At 40.6% G+C, this 27,150-nt stretch overlaps 2 protein-coding genes across 3 annotated transcripts in view; one reads left to right on the top strand and one right to left on the bottom strand.

Moving 5' to 3' along the window:
* The window catches only part of LOC149197889 (protein PIN-LIKES 6-like), a 162,047-nt gene extending 135,353 nt beyond the window's left edge, over positions 1–26,694 (bottom strand). The window contains exons 1-2 of the mRNA XM_089406195.1: positions 26,543–26,694; positions 18,500–18,624 (exon numbers count right to left, since the gene is read on the bottom strand). Of these exons, the coding sequence (XP_089262321.1) occupies positions 18,500–18,624; positions 26,543–26,694 (277 nt within the window). The remainder of the gene's footprint in view (positions 1–18,499; positions 18,625–26,542) is intronic.
* The window catches only part of LOC149197888 (protein PIN-LIKES 6-like), a 442,686-nt gene that overhangs the window by 244,028 nt on the left and 171,508 nt on the right, over positions 1–27,150 (top strand). The window lies entirely within an intron of this gene.

Genomic DNA, 27,150 nt, shown 5'->3' with positions numbered 1-27,150 from the left:
CGGTGTCCTTTGGTGTTCTGTCTGAGGAACTTACCCAGTAAATTCCTACCTATGGCAAATATTGAAACAAATACATTGCGATCTTCACAAAACAAATACTGCGGAAGAAATAAAAACGCTGGAAGGAAAGATGCACACACACAAATACACAGTTATTTTTGGACCAAGACCACAGAAAAAACCCAACTCGAGAAAACCAATGCAGCAGCGGAGGGTTTTAATCACTGCTCTATTAGGATTGCCACCTTCTTGGGGTGCATTTGCTACAGATCTCAACAGTTGGAAGTTTGTAGGTTTCCCTCGAGTTTTGGAGGGAGCTCCCAACTACTCTTAAAGATAATTATCTCATGTATTTTCAGTTCTGGATTCATGTACTCATTCAGTTTTGATTATACTTAATATTAATCACCTTTCTCCCTTTGCTGTCTTGGTTAGGGAAAACCTCTGCAAGAAGGAGGATCTCACAAGACAAGGTTAGTCAAGAAACAAAGGTATGCTTTGAATACATTGATTGAAAGGATTATTTATTTGATGATCTATTACTAACCTCGTTATGACTAGCTGTATTGAATCTTTGTGATTCTCGTTTGGGTGATTCATCTCTTGATAAATCTACCCAGCCCACTCATATTCTTGATTGACTATGTAGAACCCTAGACAGGTTCTGGAAAACCCTAACCGAATGGTATGCTAATGTGAATCTCTTAAATCCTAAGTTGCTTAGGGTGATTGTAAAATGTTAGTTGAAGTTTTATTAATGGTGTCTTGTTTGGGATTTTGGTGTGATCTGGAAATCCTAACTAGTTAGGATTGAGTGACAAGGTCTGAAATCTCGGAACCTTTGAAGTTTTGGTAATGTTGGGTTTGCTATGTTTCTACATTGGAACCCTAGCTCATTAGGATTTGGTGGAATATATGTTTCTACATTGGAACCCTAGCTCATTGGAGTTTGGTGGAATGTGTAAGAAAGACCCTTATATTGTCTTAAAAATGTCTATTTGTGGTATGAGTGTATTTGTCTTATCAAACCCTAGTGAAATCAAAATAATTGCGTGTCCAACTCTTATTTGATATTGTTGTGAAGTTGGGTTTGACTAACACATGATATGGTATATTTGCATGATGTTAAAATCTAGGCATATATAGATATGTCGTTTTGGTTGAGGTCCTTGGTTGGTCTAGGACAAGATGCATTAATATTGTTGGACATATGATATGCTTATGTATGGTTATGAATTCCTAGATATGCGTTGACCTAGTCATTGATGGTCATAGTCCTTGTCTGAGATTCTAGGATGTTGATGTTTGGAAATCTAGGGTGTTATAGCTAAACCCTAATGAAGTTAGAAGTTGTTTAGTATGTGTGGCATAACAATTTGAAATTTATTAAATGGTTGTTGCAAAATGAAAATCTAAGGTTTGGTAGTTAAACCCTAGTAGTGACATTGTCTAGTGTAAAATATAACAATCTAAGATTTATGCATGTAATGATTGTTGAGATTGGAAATCTAAGGTTTTGGAGTTAAACCTTAGTCAAACTAAAATCTCTGAAATATGATGATTTGAGATTTGTATAAAGATTGGTGAATTCGTGAATTCTAGGGTTTTGGAGTTAAACCTTAGTCGTAATAGAAATCTTTGATATATGATGACTATATTTAGATTTGTGAAAAGATTGTTGAAATTTGAATTTGTTGGTTGAGATTGATGATTGCTCAGAAAACTAGGGTTTGCAACTAACCCTAGTAGTAGTTGGTCATGTTAGTGATTGGTTGATGGTTGATTGAAAATCTAGGGGTTTGGAACTAACCCTAGTGAAAGCTAGGCAAGATAATGACTACGCTGTGATTAACTTTGATTGATTCTTTTGTATGAAATCTAGGATTTGTATGAATCCGTAGTGAGAAGTCTAACACATGTATTTTGGAAGTTTGTTAGATGATTTGTAGATCAATATTTGTGTGAATGGTTTCTAGGGTTGCTATATGTTGTATTAAGGCATATCATACCTTTGGAAGACATATTGAAACCCTAGATGGAAAGAGTGTTGCTACGAAGTAGTCTAGGGTGTATGACAAAGTCCCTAGCAAGATGTTGAAGAGTATATGTCTCTTGTTTTTAAGTCTGGGTATCTGATATATATATGAAATGCTTCTGTGATTCTTATATGGCTAACATCATGCTTCTATAGTTTTGGTTGTACTTGCTATCTAAGCTATGCAGGTACACAATCTTCAACTTGGTGAAGATGCTCAATGTGACAAGCAAGTTGTGCAGGTACACAATCTTCAACTTGGTGAAGATGCTCGATGTGACAAGCAAGTTGTGCTAACACCCAATCTTCAAATTGGTGAAGATGGATAAGCATGATGGGGATGATAATAAATCTGATGAAATGGTTGGAAGCCACGAAAGATTCTCCGATGTCGAAAAGGAAGAAGTTGATCTCCCAGAGGAAGCATGAATAGAAGAGATCTCCCTAAGATTAAGAGGGAGTCTGGATAAAGAGGTGCTTCCTGGTTGAGAGGGAGTGACAAATATGGTTCTCTGCTTCATGTGTCATGCACTAGACCAGAACTAACAGTCGTAAGTCTAAGTGAAGGCCATGAGCAAGATAAGGAAATTGGAGAATGCATTTTGAAGTGCTGCTGAAAGAAGAAAAGCAAGATTCGATTGAAGAAGATGTTGTTGCATATGAAGTAGGAAGAAAAATGTATGATTGAGGAATCTTCTGTCAAAGATTCGGTTGATAGTCCTACTGTGGAGAATTGAGAAGCAACATTTGTTGCCTGGAAGACCCCAGAGGTTTATATTTATATACTTGTGAAAGTATGTTATTGATTGGGGTTGTGTTTGTACAAGTGAATCTCTCGAAGGAAAGCATGTTGGTTACCAATCAGTTTGATTGGGAGAGATTGGTTATTCTTGATCTGCTGGATCAAGGGGTGTTGAGCAATGTTGCACGAAGCGGGGACAAAACAGGGACGTTTTTTGGAAGCAGGGACGCGGAAGCGTCATTTTCCAAAAATCTAGGAAGCGAAGCGTCTGCTATATATATATATATATATATATACTCAAAACAAACATCCCAAATACCAAATTAGTTGTAGAAGACATGAAAACATGCATATTTTTGCATAAATCAAAATAGATATGGCATCCATGATTCCATTGTAGTTACTAGTATGTACATCAATGATTAATTATTCGAACATCAACCATCTATATTCTAGCAATTACAAACATAAAACAAATTTTTAAGCATATTATAAAACATAAAACATTTAAGCATATTATAAAACATAAAACATAGAGCATATTATGATTTATCTAGCAAGTGAGCAACTGTCAACATTTGTCATGTCCAAAATTCAAATAATAATATTTACAAAATATGTCACTTGGTCACCTCCAAGACAAAAAAGGTTCAAATTCACAAGCCTACAAGTCTAATGATTAATTTATGACAAAAGTAGTAAATTGTGAATATATCTACTAATCTTTCCTCCTTCCACCACGAAGAGAACGTGGTGGCGGGCCTCCACGTGGTGGCAACGAAGAAGATGTTGCCTGTGGAACTTGTGGCAATGAAACTAATAAAGACGAACCCCCTGTTGTTGATGTTGAACCAAGGGACTAGATGGGGGTGGCATCTCAACACGATCATCATCATCCTAGAATCGCTCAAAAAATTCATACAAAAAAAAAACACTAGTTAACAAAAAAAATTAAAAACATGAATTAGAGAAATGCTTTATAAGGAAAATTCATACCGCAATGGACATACCTGGATAAGAGCATCCTCTAATTGCTCTAATCGCAACACCCCATCCTCCAAATTGGGCTCCTCTGGATTCTGTCCCAAATCTTAAGGTCTTTATTAGTCTTTGCATCATCACAATAATGGGACAACAATCGCAAGTTGTAATGAACATAAACCAAGCTCTCTGCCCAGTCTAAACTCAACTTGTTCCTTTTAACACTGTGGATGAAAGAATAAGAGCTCCAACACCTCTCTGCAGAATAAGTGTTTAACACCTGTGATAGCACCCGCAATGCCAAAGTCTGTAGAATTGGAGTAGCCCCTCCATGCATGTTCCACCACTCAAGAGAAGAAAAAGGCTCTCGATCTCTAATTGCATGCATGCTCCCAAATGGACCAGTGTTAAGTGTATAGTTGCTCAACTATCTCTATACCATAGCAGCCTCCTCGTCGTCAGGGACTAATTTACTCAATGCAATCATATATTTTTTGTGAACCTCTTGATCTTAGTGTGGTTTTCTCCTGCTTCCCCCATGGTGCTGGTGTTGAAAGCCATGATGAATGATAGTATTTGGGTGTCAAAACATATGCTAATGCATGCAATGGAACATTTAGCATTTCCCATCGGTTTTCCACCTCTGCACGAATATAATTGTACAAGGTGATATCTCTAGGCTCAACAATGTCTTTAATCTGCCCCAACATGCTATCCATTTGCTCATACACCTCCCCAATTATTGGTCGATCTGAATCTCCAAAATTGATCATGTAATAAATTGGTTTAGTGAATTGCAAAACATATTTAACCTGTGACCAAAAGTACATGTCAAGAATAGTGTCCTTGGCTGCATTAGCACCATCTCTATCAATGTTAATTTCATCCTATGTTTTAGCACACACCATATTAGTTAAAGCTTGTCTCACCTTCACTAACTCGCAAATCTTGTCTTTGCCAGTTTAAGCAACTGCAACTTGGAGTAAGTGCCATAGAAGTAGTTTACCCTTGTATGCCCTGTGATGAATTTAATGAGTTGCTTCCCTCACCTGTAAAGCTCATTAATCCACCCACATTCTTTATGCTTCACAATATCATGCATCAAAAGGTTCAATGTGTGAACTAGGCACCCAGACCAAAAGATGTGTGGATGAGTACGCTCAATAATTTTTCCTGTTGCCTTACAATTTGTTGCATTATCTGTGATCACTTGAACCACATTATTCAGACCAACATCTTTGATTGATTGCAATAGGAGATCTGCAATGTTTTGTGAAGATGCACTGATGGAGGAGGAGTCATGACATGTAATAAATACTGCACCACTAGCAGAAACACCAAGAACATTTATCAAATGTTGGTTTCTAATATTTGTCCACCCATCTGATACAATGGATACCCCACAATCTACCCACTCATTTGTAAAACGTGTCAAAGCTCTTTGAACCTTTGCTTTTTCTCTTTCTAATAACATTGTTCTAGCTTTCTCATAGTTGGGGGACTTGTATCCTGTTGGGGCTTCATTGATGGCCTTTACCATTTCATGCCAATAAGGAGAGCGAAGCACATTGAATGGTACACCGCAAGCACAAAGAAATCGGGCTATCTTTCCATCCACATCATCCCTCCCAGCAACATCAAGGAAATCCCCTATTGTTCTTTTACCTCCAAAGCTTCCAGAAGTACCATGAGGAGATGAGCTACCAAATCTAGAGGTTGCACTTGATTCAGAATGAGTTTTTTGTTTCTTGCTTTTTTGTTGTGCAGCCTCCTCTATTTGGATGCATTTTCTTCTTTGTTTAGATGAAATGTTTGGGCAAATTTGCATCCCCACAGCACCCTTTTTATCATCACTGTCTATCACCCCACAAAGCTGCCTCCTCACATGGGTATATGAACCACTAAATGGTTTTCTTCCATGAGGGCACAAAAATTTGTAGCTTCCACCACCCTTTCCCCCTTCAAGTTTAGTCACATAGTTCCACAAGGGTGTTAATGTAGCTTTCCCCTCTGGTGTTTCAGTTTCCCCTTCAGGTTCAACTTCATCCCATTCCTCTTCAAACCCTTCCTCCTCATCATACATTGGGTCACTCATATTGGGACCACTGTCCTCTTGTGCGTCTTCCCTTCTATTCCTACTCCCCCTTGCCATCATTAAAACCAAAAGTGGAATGATACATAGAAGCCAACAGAACACCATCTTGGAATATGGACATAGGTGGTGGACAACCTACAAGTAAATGAGCAAGTAGAAACAATGGGAAAGAGTAGGAGAGGGAGAAGAAAAATACAAAAAAAAATGTCAAAAAAATAAGGGAGTTTGGGGTTTGCACTTACCTCTTTAGCTCTTGTAGATGAAGTCCTCCATGCTCCTACTCCAAGCTGCTCCTCCTCCTAGCTCCTCCTCCTTCACTCCTCCAACCTCTCCTCTCTTCTCTTCTCCAACTCTCATAAACTCAAAGTGAGAAAATAAGAGATGAATGGGGGCTTTAATCCCTTCATTCCTCATCCTAACCCAAAGTGGACCCACCCCCAACAAGTCAACATACACAAAAATAAAAATAAAATAAAATAATAAAAAAAAACGTTTTTTTGGCCACGCGACGGAAATGGAGGAAGCGTGTACGGAATTGTACGCTTCGTCCTCCGAAGCACGGCACTTCGTACGGCCGAAGCACCGTACGAAATGAGCTTCGGACACATGCTTCCGGAATTTCCAGGAAGCGTGTTTATCAGTCCGAAACGCATTTCGGTTTTTTCGAAGCGCGTTTCGGATGGCGCTTCCCCCACACATCCGTACGAATTGCATTTCGGGGTTTAGATCCAAAGGGGGCGGGGGGGTTTCCTGCAACACTGGTGTTGAGGCTTTGCAAGTGAAGCATTGCCTGGGAAGACATCTAGATGACACTTTGTGTTGATGTCTGAGTCCCCGAAGTTGGAAAGGTGGTGTTGGTCATTGAGCTCTGACACGCCCCTGGATTTTTGGGTTGGTGGTTAGCAAGCCTGATGGATTTTTGGGTTGGTGGTTAGCAAGCTCGATGGTGTGCTCAAATCCCCGATCCGGTGGCTGTCTTGGTGGAATCTCCCCAAACACTATGGCATACCAATCAAGGATGGATTGTATCTCTGGATGTACCGTCTGCCCTGTAGTCCCTGCCTTTGATGCACGCAGTTGCACTGCCCACTCTATGTCTCCCTCCCGGAAGACTGTCTCCATCCAATGCGCCGACACGGTCTGACGCAGATATGTATGTTGTCCCCGTATCTTCTCATGCCTCCTTGTCTTCTCATCATCTCACTCCATCTCTAGGGTCTTTCAATCCGTCGTGACCTTCCCTAGAGTGATAAGCCACTGAACACCCAGTATCATGTTGGTGTCCGGGATATCGACCATGAAAAAGTGGTCAGTCAATGTGTAAGTGCCCATCGGCACTAAAAGCTCTGGAACATAACGAGCACACATCATGGTCTGATCTCCTGGGACCAAGACTGAAAACCCATCGAAGCTCTCTGTCTGAATACCTCTCCGCTCAACCATCTGTGCATCGATGAAGTTGTGGGTCGCCCCACTGTCAACTAAAACTGAAACCCGCTGGCCATGTACTGTCCCTCGTACGCGTAGCATCAGATACTTGGGTACTCCTCACAATGCTGCAAGGGCCCCTCTAGTAGGTGCAAAAGATGCACCACCTGCTGCTGGCGGTGGAGGTGGCAAAGGTCCCTGTATAGCATGGCTATCTCCTGCCTCCACATCATCCTCGTAAACCTCTTCTCCACTGCTCTCGGAGAAGACCTCAATAAAATGTGCTTTGCCAGCAGCACATCTATGTCCCGGTGCCCACGACTCCTGACATGTCTAGCACAACCGCTTCTTCTTCAGCTCCCTCCTGACATCGTCCTCAATCTGTACTCGTCCTGGATTCCCCTTTGGAGGTGGAATCCTCACATCCTTCCCCTTAGACTGAAAGGGTTGTCTTTGGGGTAAGGTGTCCGGGTCTTGGGTAAGACATCCTGTAAGTCCCGTGTCCTGCTTATAGCGTCCTAGAGTGTCACTAGTCCAATGGATCAGACTAAACCCTGAAGTGGCTCTACTAACCCCCCAACATACATATAGACCCTCCGTGCCGTGGATAGGTTTGGCACCATCACAGAGACCCTCAAGAAATCTGCAATGTAGGTCTCTGGGCTCCCTGTCTGTTTGAGCCTTGTCAACTCCACAAAATGTTGCTCTGGATCCCTCCGATCAAATCGCTGCATCAGTCTCTTGGCAAACTCAGCATATGTCGTCACTGTGGAGTGCCCTAGTGTAACCATCCCATGAAACCACCAATCCTGGGCCTCACCATCCAAATGCAATGTTGCCACCTTGATGGCCTCTGTCTCCAACATCTGGTTAAGCTGGAAATAAATGTCCAGCTTCTCCACCCAAGACATTGCCGAACTATTTGGTGAACCATCAAATGTAGGCAAGTGGAATCTACTCGTTGCACGGTGGGTGTCACCATCATGGTAATGTCGGTACCCTCTGTGATGGTCGCGGGGTCTACTATCCCGCTGGAGCTGAACAAAATCTCTAAATGAGAGGGCTTCCCTGAACTCCTGCCCATAGGCCTGGTACTCTGCAAAATAATCGCCCATATGTCCGAGCTCTGCCTCCTGCTGGGCTACGGCCCCCGTGTCGGCTCCTAAGAAAGTGGGCATGGTAGAGCGTGTAGGGGCATGTGAGGCCACCTGCTACGCAGTATCACGCTGCTCTGGCAAATGGTGGGATGCGCCCGATCCCTCACCAACCTGAAAAACCCGTGGGCTCTCACGCTGTCTGGCCTCTACTGCCGTGAATCTCTGCCCCATCACCTCAATCTGCCTCGACAGATCCTGCACGGATTTGAGGAGCATATCCGCAAATCTCTTCCCGTCATCATCTGCCATCAGATCCTCCTACTCTGCGTCCACCACAAGCTCCTCCTGTTCTACATCCACCACCAGAACACAGTCTCCCTCTCCATAGGTATTGTCCAACCTACGCTCAGTGTCTCTGTACCTCCTACGTCTGTAACAAATGTAGGGTTTTTCTCCCGGTGTCATAGATTGCTAACTCCACAAGCTGAGCCAGATCTATGCTTTGATACCACTGTAATATCCCTAACCCGGAATATTCCTCAAACCCCAGCAAAACTCCAACCAAATACGTGCAAATGATATAATAACCCAAAAATGGAAAAATAACTATGGTACAACATATAATAATGTAAACAGGAAATATAAGCAGATACTCGAGAAATGCAGCATAAAATGCTAGGCCATTTTATTATACTGAGCAATAAGCTAAGTACAGGAGGTGATCAAAAAGAAGGCACCTCGACTTACACAAGGCAAGTGAAGAAATGCTCTCAGAATAACAAAGAATGGCCTCTCTGGGTGGATGTTGCTGCTGCTGTTAGAAAACAAATGATGATTTGGGGCTGCTCCCCTCCTCGAAAAAAGTTGAAACTCTGGATTCGGGCTCTACTCAAGAAACCCAGAAAGCTTTCCTGGAATAGCCGACCACCGCGAATCACCCCCTTGGGGATTTGTGCAGTTCCTCGATGCTCTGCGCTGCCACTGCAGAAACCCCTCCAGAACTCTGCCTAAAACTCTGCCAAGAATCCTCCAATAGGCAAGGGCGGGTCCCCTGCTCAATCACCCAGCATAAATCCTCCTGCAAAAACCCCAATCCAACACTACTGCCGGAAAGAACTGCGTCCCTCTCTCAGTGCTGCGCAGTCCTCCAGAAAGCTGATGAAACTGCTGCTGAAATGTTGATAAACTACTACTGAAATGCCAACGGAAATACCTTGCCCGAGCAGGCACTCGAAGTCCCCCAGGGCTAAGGGTGAGATCTCTGAACGGAGACACTCAATGCACTAAACAGCGCTGCAGACTAGCTAAACAGCCAGCGTGCTCAGAAGTCGAAACAACTAGCTCCAAATGCACATAACTGAATGATCAAAATGAGGGGGCTCCTCTCTCTTTTATAGCCTTCGCCTCTCTCAATCCCAAGGCTCACCTCTTCCTGCGTGGTTCCCCTCTTGCCACGTGTTCCTTCCCTCCTGCGCAGTCTCTCCATGTGTCTGCGTGGGCTCCATTTCTGCGTCCCCCCTTGGCCCCCTTTAAGTCACAACGTTGTGCTACTAGGAAGTGACTTTTTATTCTAAAAGTGAGTTATGTCCCCCGTCCTCACTTTTTTTATTTACAAATAACTATACAAGGCAAAAATTGAACAAAATCGAATATTCCAATTAGCCATGGCTAATTAGGAATATTATAGGTAATCACTAGTATTATAGGGACCTAACAGGTTGCATGTGTTTGCTCCAATAAAAATAGGTTGTGCCAACAATTTTATGCGATACAATACTGCTTATTGCCATGAGGAGAGTAAGAGAGAGTAATAGAGAGAAAATGCACAAAAGGATACAATGTGTCCCACTTCAACTCGAGGCAAGAACCAAATGTCCCAAAAATTGGGACTCAACCACCACCACAAAATATCATTTTTATTAATATTTGAGTACAATGAAGAGCTTGCTTAATACATTTTCTCAATGAGTACAATATCTCTTAATGAGAGAGAAAAGGTAATATAACCTTTTTACACTAGTTGTGAGAAAATATATACAATATCCTTTTTCAATAAAAATATTTTTCCACATTACAATTTATCCACATAAAGAAAATGCAAAAAAAATTCCTCCATAGAAAATTCAATTCCTCCACTAATGCTCTCTCATACCAAAAAGTATTGTCCACTAACTCTCCAGCTCATAAATATTTCACATAATGAAAAAGGGGGAATTTTAAATCCATCCTGAAAGGTCACTCAACTCACACTTTTCTTGATTTCACATTCACTCCACTCCATGTGCACGTTGAATGAAAGATGCACAAAAATACCTTTTAATTTTAAAGTTCACGTGAGTCACTCCATTCACATTTCACGCATATTCAATGTATGTTATTAAGACTATAAAATTAATGTTGAGAATTCACATGTAGGCATAGGTCCATACAAATCATTTGCTCCATAGGTCCATGCAAATCATGGCTCCATAGTGCTTTGTTTTATTCAATACGCAGTTCATAAAGATAGTCCAACACACACGCGTTTTGTTTATTTAATACGCAACTCATCAAGAGAGTGTTCACCAAGCAGACAAGCAAGGTCTTCACAACTTTAATGATTGCATGCAACTCTTCACGCATGCAAACTAGCAACTTCTCACTAACACGGCTCCTCTTCATAAGCAAGCTCTTAGGCACACATGCTCAGGAAACATTCTTCACAAATTCTGTTTTGCAAGATCTTTACGACTCCTTATGACGCAGGACACTCCACCACATATTATGCACATGATTCAAACCATCAAACATTTTTTTTGACACTTGGGTGTCTTGACAAATATTTCACAAATTTCACGAACTCTCAGAGCTTTGGGGCAATGGCTCTGATACCAAATGAAAGAAAGCACAGCACAGTAAAAAATAAATTACAGAGCATAAATATTTAACAATAAAACACACAGCTCTCACACACCAACTCAAATCAAATTTCATTAATAGAGGCATATATTTATACATGAGGAGAGATATTGAGATTTTTCATCTCCACAAATTTTTCAATCAATAACTCCACAAATTACTCCATAATTCTTTCAATCAATCAGTCCACAATTCTCTCACACAAAATAACAACTTAACAAATGGATTATTATTCTAACAAATGGTTCACGACACTCGAATTGACTTGATCTTTTTTGGTCCTTTCTTCGACTCATTCTTAATTTCATCTCGATCTCCCTGATCTCCCCCCTTTAATCGAACCTTTGTGTTAGAACCCCCATCTTCTCTGAATAGCTCGAGCTTATTGTTCAAGGCCACCATGAGGAGAATCACGTTACAGTTTATATCTGCAACTTGTGCTTCCAGACATGGAAACCTCTCCTCTGCAGGATCACGAGGGTTATTCACAAATTTGTAAGCCATAACTGTGGTTTTATGCCTTTTGGCTTAGCTTATCTAGATCCCTCGCAAGCCTCCACAATATACCCAAAGAAACTTAATTTGATACCAATATGATCTGTTAACTATCATGGATATTCCATTGGACTGTTCGACACAATAGATCTAATAAAATAATACTTAAAAATCGAAATCTAAACTATGATGGTTTATTTCTCTTTAGATTTATGGATCTGTAGATTTTTGTTTATTACGTATGCATGAAAATTAAAATTTATGCAGAAAATAGAGAACAGCAAAATAAAAACTCACAAACCACATTTGACACAAGATATATTCAAGGAAACCCTTTCAGGGTAAAACCTAGTTGGAAGGTGAGGTCGCTCTGCTCTATTTCTCTTAATAGAAAATGGTTGTGAGTACAAAGAAGTAAGGCCTATGGCCCATGGGCTACTATAAAACACAAATCCTCTCTGTGTGCTCTCCCCCTATCCCTCTTAGCAACTTTGCTCGTCCATGGAACAAATGCACTCGAAAAGAATGGAACCCCTTTTCCTCCTAGTGGCTCAGTTATAACAGCACAATAGCCTACTAGTGGTTAGTGTGAAAATTCCTAGACCTGAAATCTTTGGAATCCTACTGCAACCAACCGAATCTACTTCACCTAGATCGTAAATTAGATTACAAACTTATTTCAGATTTCTTCTTGAAATATTGAAGTAAATTACTGAAGCAGCGTACACCAAATTAAATACGATTTTGAAATGTAGAAACTGAGCAAGGAAATACAAACACATAGGACACTGTTATTTTTGGAGAAATGTCCCCAGAAAAACCCAAATGCGGGAAAACTGGGGTAGCAGCTCTGAGGGTTTATTATTATTAAGCACTAGCAAATTTTTAATACATCTTTGAATACCTCACAGGGTTATTCAGTTACAGAGAAAACATTGGCAGAAAGAATTGTGAGGTTACCTCACACTATCACTAGAAATCCTGGCCGATCCAGCCCCAAACTGATTGCCCCCGACTTTTTTAGCTGCCTTTGCGCAGTGTCTGCGTCAGCCCAACATCAAGCTCTCTCGGGACTGTGTCACTCCTCTGGCTGGTTGATTTGCTGCCCAGGAGATTCAATTTCTACCTCTCGGTCTCACACCCCGACTCCCGACTTCTGAAACTCGAATTCCCTTTGCAAATTTCAAACTCCTCACTGGCTTTTGTGCTGCCTCTGCGTGGCTCTGCGTCATCCCCTCTGGGTCAGCACTGCCACTGCTTGAGAGTTGTTGGATCACTCTCTACCTCTCTCTGTTGATAATTCTTCGACTAAGAATCTCTCTCTCCGAAAGGTGCTATCCCTGCCACTCAACTGCAAGAAATCTCCTCAGTCAAATTTTCCTCCTAAGAACTTCTCACTTCATAAAATTAGATTAACACCCATTAATATTTTAATTTTCCTAAGTTTAGACTTAGGAACCTCGTTAAAAATATTAATTATTTTAATATAATTGTCTCTGGGTGGAATTTCCCAAAATGGTTTATGGGTTCTTTGGAATGCATGTGCCCAAGCCTCCCTGCAAAATTTGAGGCATAGAGCACATCTGATGCTACCCCAAATCAACAGTTAGGTTTCACTCCTTCAACTCATAATTAGAGTTACAATATGAATTCTTCTAGAGTCTTCATCGTGATCACGTTGTGAGCCCCTTTTCCTTAAGTAATGGGGGCTGACATGGCATTCTCCTAGATTATGGTGGTCGAAACAGGAAGGTCAACTTCTGAGTGTCATAACTTTTGCATACATACTCCCACTGAGGCGATTCTTGCACCGTTGGAAAGGTCTGTGTGTATAGAAAAGGGCAAAAAAGTTGTGGCTCTAAAGCAGCAACTTTTACAACCAAAAAATGTCTTGTGAGCTGATTCCTCAACTTTTTCCACTCTAAAAGCATTGAGATGTATGACAAACAATATAATTATCCCATTCAGATCAAGAAGCCATGTAATCAATTGTCAAGTGAATATTGTTGTATTTGGAGCTCTGCTCATGTTTGGGATTGCCCCTTTAAAGAGGCAAGTGAATATTACATCTACTTCTGAATATCAATAAAGGTCTGCTTAATATTGTTATTTCCAACTCTGGTTCTCTTTATTTTCTTTCCGCAGCCATATTTCCTTTCGTCTCCTTATGTTTATTTGCTTTCTACACATATATTCCACCTTTGTTGCTTTAAATATTATATTTCAGTTAACGAGGAACATAACAAAAGAAAAACCCTAAATTTAGCCTTGAGAAGTGCACCCAACCTCAATAAACAGATTGCCCAGACAAATAGAAGGATAGCTGAGACTGGAAATAATTGTAACTCATATTTTACCAAATTTAAAAACAGTACTAATGTTGAACCAAAAAGCACTTTCTAAATAAAGAAAATCTCATGTCACCTAAATCTGGAAAAGTAATCCCCTCTACTACTACTGCATCACCTTATAAAAAATTGTGTCCATCCACACAACCATACAGAAATCAATGTTTGGGAACTATAGTAGTGCACCAAGCTAAAGGAAAATCACTCACTAAGCAACAAGTGAATTAACAAGATTTCCTAATGCATAGTTGATGAAGACTAGAGGAATGCTAAAATCGACTTTGTTCTCAAATTTCTTTAACTACCAAATCTTTTGTTCTCACTTTTTCAGTTTTTGAATGGCTTCCTCTTTCTTGATTGCATTACTAGACATAGTCAATAAAGCACAAGAGCAGAGGATAAATGCCCAAAAGCATAAGTATCTATGCTAGAAACAAATATATTCATAGTCAAGAGTTTGCTTCCAAGATATTCATTCTCTTTTAACGTTCATACCTTATAGAAAGCCATTTCTATGGTCCAAAATAATGCATAACGTAGTTCTGGAAACCAAACCCTTTGAAGGGGGAGACTGAAAGGTAAATATTATCCATTGTAATGTCCCCAATTTTACATTATCTTGGGATGAGATTAGGACGAGCCTCTAGAGCTTATGTCAGCTAGGTCATAGGAGTTGGATTACATTATTAGTGGCCAGAGGGTTTTAAGGAGTTCTACAGGGTCCGACTGAGATCGCTTACCATATTTCATCATCACGATCAATTCCACATGGTTTGCGTTTGGTTTCGTTGCACTACGATGATTTTCGTAGAACAGAGTTATTAACGAGCATATTTTAATTAATTACGCTTAAGGTGATGTTTCGAGCCGATTACTTGGAGAAACACCTTAGTATAATAGCTCATTGGAATTAGGACAAAAACATCTATAGGGCAGGATGATGAAAAGGGGCTTTGGGTGGCCAGTGTGACCACATAGGAGAATTAAGCACTTTCCGGCATTAAAAGTGACTTTAATTAGTTTATAAAAGTCACTTTATTAAATAAAGAAAGGAAAAGTGCTTTTAATATTTAATTGAAGGGAAAAGGTAAGGGAATTATAAAAAGGGAAATGAGTGGGTCTCTCCTCATTCATTCGTGGATTTGAGTGTTTGGAGAAAAGAGCTCTTGGAGAGTTTTCTTGAGGTGAAGCTTAGGGTTTGGAAACCCTAGCCGCCATAGCTGGTTTTAGTGTTGAAGCTAGACACTCTGTTTGGAGAAAAGAGCTCTTGGAGAGTTTTCTTGAGGTGAAGCTTAGGGTTTGGAAACCCTAGCCGCCATAGCTGGTTTTAGTGTTGAAGCTAGACACTCTAGCCGTTCAACGAGTGAAATCACTTAGATTTCACTGTTGAAATTCAAAGGAGAAAAAGATTTTCTAGAGATTTGAGTTAGAAGACTTGTTATCAGTTGAATCTCTGATTTATTGTTCATCACTTTTCATCTTCCAAGGAGCAAACCCATGCCAAAACTGAAGCCATTCTTACAGTTGGAGAAGGACCAGATTTCCTCACAGATTTGCTGGTCAAATCCTCTAGATAAGGGCAGAACAAGTTCAGGAGATTTGAGGCACGAGTTTCTTTAAAAGAAAGAGGGACAAATCACTCATTAACTGTGACTGAACGTGCTCTTCCTTACAGAAATCGAGCTAAGAGCCGTGTACCTTCTTCTTTGGAGCTGGATGAGTCTCTGACAGATTCTGGGCTGAGTTTCTATGCTCATAACTGGGCCAAGTTCCCTCAAATAATTCTGGTACGATTCCTGGCATATCTCCTTCCTCATTTGGCTGAGCGTGACCATTATTGGGCTGTGGGACAGCGTATTGAACCAACAGAAGATCTGGGTGTGAGAGCTGGGTGTTATTGCTGGTAAAGACCAAGTTTAAAGGCTGGTCCGAGTTTAATATCAGTCCATTTCTCTAACTGACTGAGCGTAGGAGCTGTTTGCACAATTTCAATATGACTGGGCTGTGTTAAAGAGGGAATGGTACTGCTGGACATGTCAAGTAAAGAGGCTGAAGCTTATGACTAATTTCCTTGAGAAGAACTGATAAACTGAAGGCCACCTTGTTGGAACCAAACTCCCAGGTTCCTCTGTCTCATTCAATTTCCATTGTATTTGACAGTGAATATATAGAACTGTTCTAGTTGTTTATCAAGATAAAACTCATGTATCAGCTCTATGTATAATTCTGAGTTATTAATTCACTGTATGTCAAGTTAAAATTGTGAAGGAGAAATCTACAGCAGTATGCTGTCAAAATGTTTGAAAAAAGAGAACAGTGAAAAAAAAAAATTATATAAACTCAGAAAATCGTTGGAATTTTGTAAGATTATTGGAAGGGAATTTTACATCCATTTAGTCCCTAATACTGTGGAAAATCCCATCTTTCCCAAGGAAAAAATTTACACATTCAGTAGCCTAACCCAACTGGTAATGGATGTGAATTCCTTAGCAACAGGTCAAAGCTTGGGTGCTAAGGCTTCACACACTAAACAATTTTTACCCCAAATAAGGGTCCATATTCAAAGACAACCAGTTTGTCAGTTCAATGTTGAAGTGAATAACATAAAAGTCTTCTGCACAAAAATTGAAAGTCAAAGAGGCTTGCCATAGAAAATCCCAGAATTTCAAAATCTATTTATGAAGATTCTATTCTAACAGCCAAAAACATGTAAATCTGTGTATCATACACTTGTTGGAGAAAGATTTAATACTTGCTATTACGATTGAATGAAAACCCTCAATGGGAGCAGAAGGTCAGCTCTAGCCACAAAGCAACATAAGATGCAGAATAACACAGAGGTGTGAGCTTCTTTGGCAAAAGGAATAGAAGAACCTGGACAAGCTCCCTAGGAGCTTGTAAATTGGTTCAAGCCACCATGGTGTTGTGAAGAAGGCAATATTGGGAGTCCTCCCATAATCTGCAAAATGGTGTGGAATGTTTCCACCTTTCACCATTTTCTTGGACCAAAATGAATTTTAGAGGGCCACATCTTTCCCCGAGTCACATGAGCAGACTGCCTGAGAAGGAGAAGAACTACTCGCAGCGTTCTGAGAAGAGGAAGACGTTGTCGCCTTTCCCTTGGGATCCAAAGATGACAAGGAGAGCCCAATAGGAAATCTTTTTTAACTGATTTAGGGAGGAGCAGTCATGGAGAACAGAGTCATTGCACACTTCTTGAGGAGGTCCTAAGTGATCACCATCACTTTCTGCTTCAGCGCAGAAGCTAAAGGGGTTATAAGTGGAGGTTGTTGACCAGAAAACGAGGACTGCAAGTCTAAAGAAAGGGAATGAGTTTCTTTCTTGCTGGAGGACGGTTGTGCCTGTCTTAAAGAACTCAATCTACACACTGAAGATTTAGAGTAAGAAACCGCCAATGCAACGACCACCATTCTCAAATACGAGTAAGGCATATCCCAGAAAGGAGTTGATGAAGGGAGAGGTCCAGATGTAGGGAACAATGTCTTGCCAAGGACGTATGCCGTTCTTCATCAGACATGTATATTGTGATCAACACTGATCAATTTACTATTAGTAGTTTGTTAATTAACAAGGAATCCCGTTGAATTCGAATGTTCAAATTCCTCTCCAAGCAAAATTGAAGGCCAAGATAAAAGCAGCCCTAAATTGCGTCATTAAAGTCCCTCCCCAAGCATACACTATAAATTAGAATTGCACCATCCCTTTTGCCATACAGAGCCCCACGTTCACATGTTGCCCCCAGGTTATTTTCAAATGCCCCATCATCTAAGTTTATGGCATCTTCCTCTACAGATACATTCTAAAATTCATTAAATCGGTTAATAAGAGTGGATGGTGAAATTGTCACTGATGTCGGTCAAAATGGAAAAGTAAGTACAGAATGCTTTTCATCAACAAAATAAAATAAAATAAAACAAAATAAATGATTCACAAAAATATTTATAGGGAAAAGCCGGAAATATTACTTTTCAGAACATCAGATAATTTTGGAACATTAAAATGCCATCGTATGTGTCAACTACCTGTCTTCTATGTATTCTTCTGTTTATCTCTCAAAACACCCAAAATAACTGAATTTTAAATGTATCTATCAATCATAAGCATATTGCCAAATTCACAAATTGAATGCAATATCCTGAAGAACCACGTTCATTCCAGAAAGAAAGATCATAGAGACAATCTAAAAGTATTTCTACCAGGAGCTAAAGGATTGTACATAAGCACTGTACCTTCAAGGCAAAAAGAGCATAAAAACAATTTGAAAGTAGATGAAAGATTATAGACAAATATTAGTTATTCCATAATTGGATATTAAAAGAAATATCTTAAGTTATTCTTCATATCTGAGTCAAACATTACCAATTCCAATTTGTATGACGGTAAACTTGAAGTAATTCTTAGGTGGCTGAACAATTGATGCAACAATAAAACCTATTACTGAGCCCGATATGGCAGCAAGCACAACGTTGACAGGAATGAACCACCTGGATCAAGAAACATTTCATCTAAATCAATGTGTTCCAGCAAGTCAGCTGAAATCCCAAAAAAAAAAAAGAAAGCAAAGCCCATCATAGTGGAAGATAGAAAATAGAAAAAACAACTAAAGCTACATTTCCTTTGGTCAATTTGAATTACGTCGAAAGGTAAACACCATAAGAATGCGAAAATGTCATTTTTACAGAAAAATGGTAATACGCTCATACAATAATCAAAGTTTAAATCATTTTGATTTTGAAAGCTATATTTCCAGCAACCTTACCAGGAGACCCATTTCTAGTTCCAATCCCATTCAACTTTGTATTCTGATTCCTGTTTGTGTTCCCAATCTTCTATTCACACTACAATAGTACATTACTAATTGATTTCATATTCACAATATATGATGGGATGGGCTCACGTTTATATCCCAAAACTGTCTAGTCCCATTTCTGGTGACTATTATGAACATAAATATGTATAAAATAAATATAAATAATAATGAGAATTGATACAATATAATTAACAATTATGAAAGGACATGACTCTTTATAAATGGGCGCTCCTGCTTAGGTATATATATGGGACCCCAATTGTACTCTCATCATCATATTTTCTATTATCAATTACTTATATACTATTAATATATAATTCCACATGAATTTCTTTATATTCTAGACATTTTAAATATTTTTGTGTAATAACTGACTTTGTTTGTAACATTTGGTACCAAAACTTCATTATCTGATCCCAGCCATTGGCCATGTTACCCACCAAAAGTGGGTAACCTCATAGGAGAAAAAATTTCTCCTACTTTGGACAGCCAACCAGCAGCCTTACATTTGCTCAGTATATGATGACATGCCACACTTCTTTGCCACTTGCACCCGTCAAACACCTCTCACCATCCAACATTCCTCTTGAAAGAAGGTGGGTCACCATTCAGTAAGTACTTTAACAATTTTGTAATCATATGCTTTTACTTAATGTTTTGGGCATTCTAACATGGCTCAAGAGGTGACTGGATGATTGACCGATCTTGATTGTAAACATGTTCTCTCACCTTACTAGGGAGGTAAGTTTTTGCCCCTCCTCCAGTGAGACGTCCTCTGTGTGAAATTTTGATTATGTTGCAGTTACTGGTTATTATTCTCCTATCTAATTACATTATTTGTCTTCTACAAAATACTTGCAGCAAATGCGAAATAAAACACTACTACAACTTCACAGAAAATAAATAACCACAGGAACCAAGAAAACTATGCACACACACAAATAATGAACACCAGTGTTTTCAAACAAATGTCTCAAGAAAAACTCGACGAGAAAACCAGTGTTCTGAATAACACCCAACTTGTCTTTAAAGAAGATGAACCTCGCCTTCCCTAAAGCCTTCATCAGAATATCTGCTACCTACTCATCTATAGGTATATATTGCAGGTGGAAAATCTTGCACTGCACACAATACCTAATGAAGTGGTACTTGATGTCTATCTACTTGAACCTGTTGTGAAACACCAGATTCTCTAACAACCTGATGCAACTTTAATCATCGCATTGTATAACCATCATCTCAACCCTCTAACAAAACAAGGCTATTAGAAACTTACCAAACCATATGGCCTCGCATGTAGCCATGCTTGCTAGTATGTACTCTTCCTCTGCAAAACTCAGTGCCACAAACTTTTGCTTCCTGTCAAACCAGGAAACAACTCCATGTTGAAGCAACATCCTAAAGTGCTTTTTTGGCACACTTTGTTACCTGCCCAATCTGCATCAATATAGCCCACCAACCCGACACGATCACCTCAAGCACATATAATCTCATACTCAACTATGCCATGCCCTTTGCACATGTTTTGTCGTTGTCCAATGCACTCTCAATGGTTCCACCATGAACTAACTAAGAGAGTTTACTGCATAGGAGATGTTTGGCTTAGTGTTGACTAGATACATGAGAGAGCCTATCAATTTCATGTACAAGGTGTGTGAAAATTCTATCACTGCAACAACTGATTTATTTTACCTACTTATTTCCTAATAAGTTATTTATGAAAATCCTTCAATAAACATTAAAATAAATTATGCTGCAGATATCACATCATAATACAAAAACAAACACATGCACAAGAATTAACACATCGGCACAAATATTTTGGACAATCAATCCCCGGAAAAACCCAATGTGGGAAAATCGGTGTAGCAAGGGAGGATTTTATTATTCAGGAATTCTTCAGTACAATTGTGTGCCAAACAGGCCTACCCAACAGAGAGAAAATTCTTCATCACTTCCCCTAGTCTCAGTGTCAGCCTGGATAACCTCTGTGTTGCTCCCAAACCCTCTGCGTCAGTCCCTGCCTCTCTACATCAGCACTGGGCCTCTCTGCGTCACCCACGCAGGCCCTCCAGTGACTGTGCAATCTGCAGCCTCTGCGTTTGCCTGAGAGGCTCTGCGTCTGCCTCTCCAATCTCTGTGTTGTTCCCATGGTGTTGTTCTCGACTCTCTATTCTGTACTTGCTGCCTCCTACTGCTCTCCAGACCACTAGTTTGAATTTCGCAGCTAACCCCGCTCCAGAAATTGAACTGACTGGTCTCCCTCAGTTTGTTCTCCAACTGACCCTCAAGCCTCTCCTTATACTTTTCTTGTTGGTCCTCCAACGGCCGAGATTAAATCTCTAATCAACGGCTAAGATTGCATTTGGCTTGATCCATGACTTTTGGAACCTTCTAACCCAGTTTTATATTAATACCCATTAATATTTTATTTTTCCCAAGTTTAGGATTAGGAGCTCCATTAAAAATATTAATTATTTTAATATCTCCCAAATCGGTTAGAATCTACCCAAACCATTTCTGAGTCTTGGAGATCTCATGTGCTTTTAGCCTCTCCACCAATTTTCATGGCTAGAGCACATCGATGCTACCCCAAATCAACACTCCCTCTTAGCGAGGACTGTGCTCTAGTAATAATCCACACTTGAGCATTACTCTGATCATACTGCATCGGTACTTGTGTTGATCCTAAGCCTCCCTGCTCAACATCCTCTACACTGTTGCATCCTGTATTGTTGCCCATGGCTCTATCGCTGCCACTGCTACATCTGTACTACAACTCCCTCTACATCCATGTTGTTGTTGGTCCATATTCCCAACACTGCATCTGCACTGCAAACTCCTTCTCATCATGTTGCATCGTGCTACTGCTGACTGCTACTACTTTGCAACATCATACCCATTTCTACTACTGAAATGGATTCTTTATCATCCCCATCTTCTCCTGAAATAATCAAACTTGGTTCTTCCAAGGGCCATGGTAAGGATGTCTGCCACCTATTCTCCTGTCAGAGTGTAGCTCAATTGTATAGCTCCTCGTTGGACACAGTTTCTGACAAAGTGACATCGGATATCAATATGCTTTGACAGATCGTGAAACACTGGATTCTCATAAAGCTTGATGCAACTCTGATTATCACACATGATCCTGGTCACCTCCATCTTTCTTCTGAATAGATTCACAAGCAGTTTTCTGAGCCATATGGCCTCGCATGAAGATGTGCTTGTGGCCATATATTCTGCCTCAGCTGAGCTCAGATCCACGGATTTTTGTTTCCTACTGCACCAGGAGGTCATTTTTGATCCAATGTTGAAATAGTACCCAGAGGTACTTTCCGATCCATTGAACTTCCTGCCCAATCTGCATCAGTAAACCCACTCAATTTGATATCCTTACCCCTAGTGTACGAGAGCCCATAATCGATTGTTCCCTGTAAATACCTGAGAACATGTTTGGTTGCTGCCCAGTGCACCCTCTTCAGCTCCACCATGAACTGACTGAGGGTATTGACAGCGTAGAAAATGTTTGGCCTGGTATTGACCAGATACATTAGGGACCCTATGAGCTGCTTGTACAAGGTGGGATCAACATTTTTGTCTTTTGATGCATCAATCTTCTTCCAGTTGATTATCATTTGGAGTAGCAATGGGTCTATAGTCCTCCATCCTGAATCTCTTCAGGATTTCTATAGCATATCTCCCTTGCCCAATGAAGATCTCCCCCTTTTGCCACCAAACTTCCAACCCCAAGAAATAATGCATTCCTCCCAAATCCTTCAGGTCGAATTCTGTGCCTAGATTCTTCTTGTAATCCCCTATGAGCTTGGATGATCCTGTCAAGAAGAGATCATCCACATATAATACTAAGATTAGAGGCTCATTCTCTACACCAGATAGCTAGAGATTTGGATCTGCGTCACTCTTGACAAATCCCATTTCCTGCACATAGCCATCGATTCACCCATACCACGCTCTAGGTGCATTTGTCAGTCCATACAAGGCTTTCTTCATTCTGCATACATGAGACTTCTTCTCATGTGTCCCAAATCCCTCTGGTTGTTCAATGTATACCTCTTCTTCTATCACACCATTCAAAAATGTCGTTTTGACATCCATCTGATGAATCTCCCACCTCATCTGTGCTGCAAGAGATATCATGGTTCTAATAGAGATGTATACCTGGCTACTAGGGCGAAGGTCTCTTCGTAGTCAATTCCTTCCTTCTGAGCATACCATTTAGCCACAAACCTGGCTTTGTATTTCTCAACACTTCCGTCTGCAGCATATTTGATCTTGTAGATCCATCTCAAACCTACCACTGATCTATCTTAAGGCCTTGGCACTACCTCCCAGACATCATTCACCATTATGGAGTTGTACTCCTCTACCATCGCATCCAACCAAACCTGATGTTGAGTTGCCTCCTGAAAATTGGCAGGCTCCCCATCCTGAGCTACTAATGCCTAATATCTATCGGGTTTTTTCGCTCCCTCTTATTGTTCCTTGGCGCACCGATCAACTCCTCTGCATCTCGCAGAATCTGACGAAGTTCCCTACTCGTTCTTCCTCTGCTAGCAGGTGCTTCTGTTAGCTCCTCCTCATCTTGTGATTCTTCCTGATCCGAGGAAAAATTCTTTTCTTCTGTTGGTTGAAGAGGTTTGACCAACAGTTCCTCTTTTGACTGCTCCTCGGAAAGCATTTCTTGAGATTTTCTTAAAGCCCTGTCTTCCATGAACTTCACATCTCGTCGAACTACTACCTTCATGCTCCCTGGAAGATAGATTCTGTATGCCTTAACGTTCTTGCTATATCCCACTAGATATCCTTTCTCTGCAGTTTGATCCAACTTCTTCCTCTTTTCCTCAGGTATGCGGCAATATGCTAAGCTCCCAAATATCCTGAAATGACTGACTTCAAGCGTCTTCCCTGTGAAGACTTTTTTTGGAGTAACCTTGCCCAATGCCCGATGAGGAGTTCTATTCTGAACATATATTGTTGTGTTGCATGCTTCTACCCACAGGAATTTTGGCATATCCTGATTATACATCATGGCCCTAGCTGCTTCTACAATAGTCTTGTTCTTTCTTTCTGCTACTCCATTCTGCTCCGGATTGTACGGAGTTGTCCACTCTCTTATGATGCCCTCCTTAGCGCAAAAATCAGTGAAGTCCTTATCAACATACTCTCCACCACTATTTGAACGCAAAACTTTTATTTTCTTCCCAGTTAGATTCTCCACCAGAGCCCTGAACTCTTTGAATCGACAGAAAACCTCATCTTTGGTTTTCAGAAAATAAATCCAAGTTTTCCTTGAGTGGTCATCAATGAAGGTAAGGAAGTACTCGGCACCACTAAGAGCTTTAGCAGACATGGGTCCGCAAATATCTGAGTGTATCAATCCTAGTACACTCTTGGCCCTATTTTTACTTCTCGGAAATGCAGCCTTGCCATACTTTCCTAGAGCACATCCTTTGCATACATCATCTCGTTCCGTACTAAGATCTGAAACTCCTGTTACAGTGCTCTTGAGAATTCTCAGAGCTCCATGGTGCAAATGTCCCATTCTTCTGTGTCCTAGTTCGTTCAAATCCTTGTCTCCATGACTGCCTAATAGTGCCATTGGTGATTCTAGTTGTAGTCTGTACAACCTGTTACTTTTGATCCCGATCTGGGCTTTCTTTTTCCAACTCGGGTTTTGACATATACTCTCTCCTTGATGAAGAAAACGTCATACCCTTTGCCTTGAAGTTGCGACACGAAAAGTAATTTCATCCCCAATCCTGGTACATGCAGCACATTGGTAGCACGGAACCACTCTCTCGTTTCTGTTTGAAAAACTATGGTACGCCTCCCTACTAGAGTACATTTTGCCTTGTTCCTCTTGGTGATCTGAAAGTTCATCTTCTCCTCTCGATAATCTGAGAAACATTCTTGGATTCCCGTCATATGCCAAGAGGCCCCACTGTCTATATACCATACCTCTAATGATGCAGAGCTAGTCACACAAGCCACTTCTTCTTCCAACCTGGAAGCCAACATAGAGAAATCGAAATCACTTTCTCTTGTGCAATTTTCTGAAAATCTGTGTGAGTCTCCTGACGTAGATGCCTCTACATCATGGTCTCGACCCATAATTGATTTTCCCTTCCTATCTCTGATTACTTGCTCTGATACCATGTGAAAATTCTATCACTGCAACAGCTGATTTATTTTACCTACTTATTTCTCGATAAGTTATTTACGAAAATCCTTCAGTAAACATTAAAATAAATTTTGTTGCAGATAGCACATCATAATACAGAAACAAACACATGCACAAGAATTAACACATTGACACAAATATTTTGGACAATCAGTCCTCGGAAAACCCAATGTAGGAAAACCAATGCAGCAAGGGAGGATTTTATTATTCAGCAATTCTTCAGTACAACTGGGTGCCAAACTAGCTTAACCAATAGAGAGAAAATTCTTCAGCACTTCTCCCAGTCTCAACGTCAACCTGGATAACCTCTGCATTGCTCCCAAACCTTTTGCGTCAGCCCCTACCTCTCTGCGTCAGCATTGGGCCTCTTTGCGTCACCCACGCAAGCCCTCCAGTGACTGCGCAGTCTGCAGCCTTTGCGTCTACCTCTCCAACCTCTGTGTTGTTCCCCGGTGCTATTCTCAATGCTTTGTTCCATACTTGCTGCCTCCTGCAACGCCCTGCTACTCTCTAGACCACTAGTTCGAATTTCTCAACTAACCGCGTTCCAGAAATTGAACTGACTGGTCTCCCTCGGTGTGTTCTCCAACTGACCCTCAAGCCTCTTATACTTTTCTTGTTGGTCCTCCAACGGCCGAGATTAAATCTCTAATCAACGGTTAAGATTACATTTGGCTTGATCCATGACTTTTGGAACCTTCTAACCTAGTTTTATATTAATACCCATTAATATTTTATTTTTCCTAAGTTTAGACTTAAGAACTCCATTAAAAATATTAATTATTTTAATATCTCCAAAACTATTTAGAATCTACCCAAACCATTTCTGGGTCTTGGAGATCTCATGTGCTTTAGCCTCTTCACCAATTTTCATGGCTAGAGCATATCCAATGCTACCCCAAATCAACAAGGTGGGGTCCACATCCCTCTCTCTAGATGCATATATCTTCCTCTAATTGGTGATCATGGAAGTAGACATGGCTCTGCAATCCTCCATCTCAAATCTCCTTGGGATCTCTATGCAGTATCTTTGGTGATCATGGAAGTAGACATGGCTCTGCAATCCTCCATCTCAAATCTCCTTGGGATCTCTATGCAGTATCTCCCTTTACCAAGGAAAGTCTAGCCATCCGTCTGCCACACCTCCATGCCTAGAAAATAGTGCATGAGCCCCAAATCCTTCATCTTGAACTCAATTGCAAGATCCCTCTTACTCTCCTCAATGAGCCTTAGTGAACTTGTCAAGAACAAGTCATCTACATATAGGACAAGAATGAGAACATCTTCCCCAACCACCAAATAGTAGAGGTTTGAAACAACCTCACTCTTCACAAAGCCCATGCCCTGCAAGTATCTGTCAATGTGCTCGGACAATGCCCTGGGAACCTACTTGAGCCCGTACAAATATCTCTTCAACCTACACACGTGTGTCTCTCTATTGTGTGCCACAAAGCCCTTTAGTTGTTCAATGTACACCTCCTCCTCCAGTTCATCATTTAGGAACGTTGTCTTGACATCCATCTGATGGATCTGCCATCCCATCTATGTTGCTAATGAGATCACGACTCGTATAGAAGTGTATCTAGCCATAAGAGCAAAGGTCTCCTCGTAATCTATTCCCTCGTTCTAAGAGAACCGCTAGGCCATGACCCTAGCTTTGTGTTTCTCAATGTTGACATATGCATCATGCTTGATATTATAGATCCAGCATGATCCAACAGTCGCCCTATCTATTAGTTTCGGTACAACCTCCCAAACATCATTCTGCATGATCAAGGAATAATCCTCAACCATAGCATCCTGCCACACCTGTTGCTGTGGGACCTCCTGATAATTGGAAGGCTCGCTATCTACTAATTCATTGACCAATGCCATGTAGCCAGTGTACCTCTCCGGTTGTCTCCACTCCCTCATGCCTGTCTTAGGAGTCCACAGAAAGACGAATCCCACTCTGGTTGTCACAAATGATCACGGTGGTATCCAACACATGTCCAAACA

Source organism: Pinus tabuliformis, chromosome 2_2, assembly GCF_031772625.1.
Source record: "Pinus tabuliformis cultivar Carrire ecotype Pingquan chromosome 2_2, CPIR1, whole genome shotgun sequence".
In the NCBI taxonomy this organism is placed as follows: Eukaryota; Viridiplantae; Streptophyta; class Pinopsida; order Pinales; family Pinaceae; genus Pinus; species Pinus tabuliformis.
Note: the sequence above shows the minus strand (reverse complement) of the source record. Positions and strands in the feature narration are given on the sequence as shown.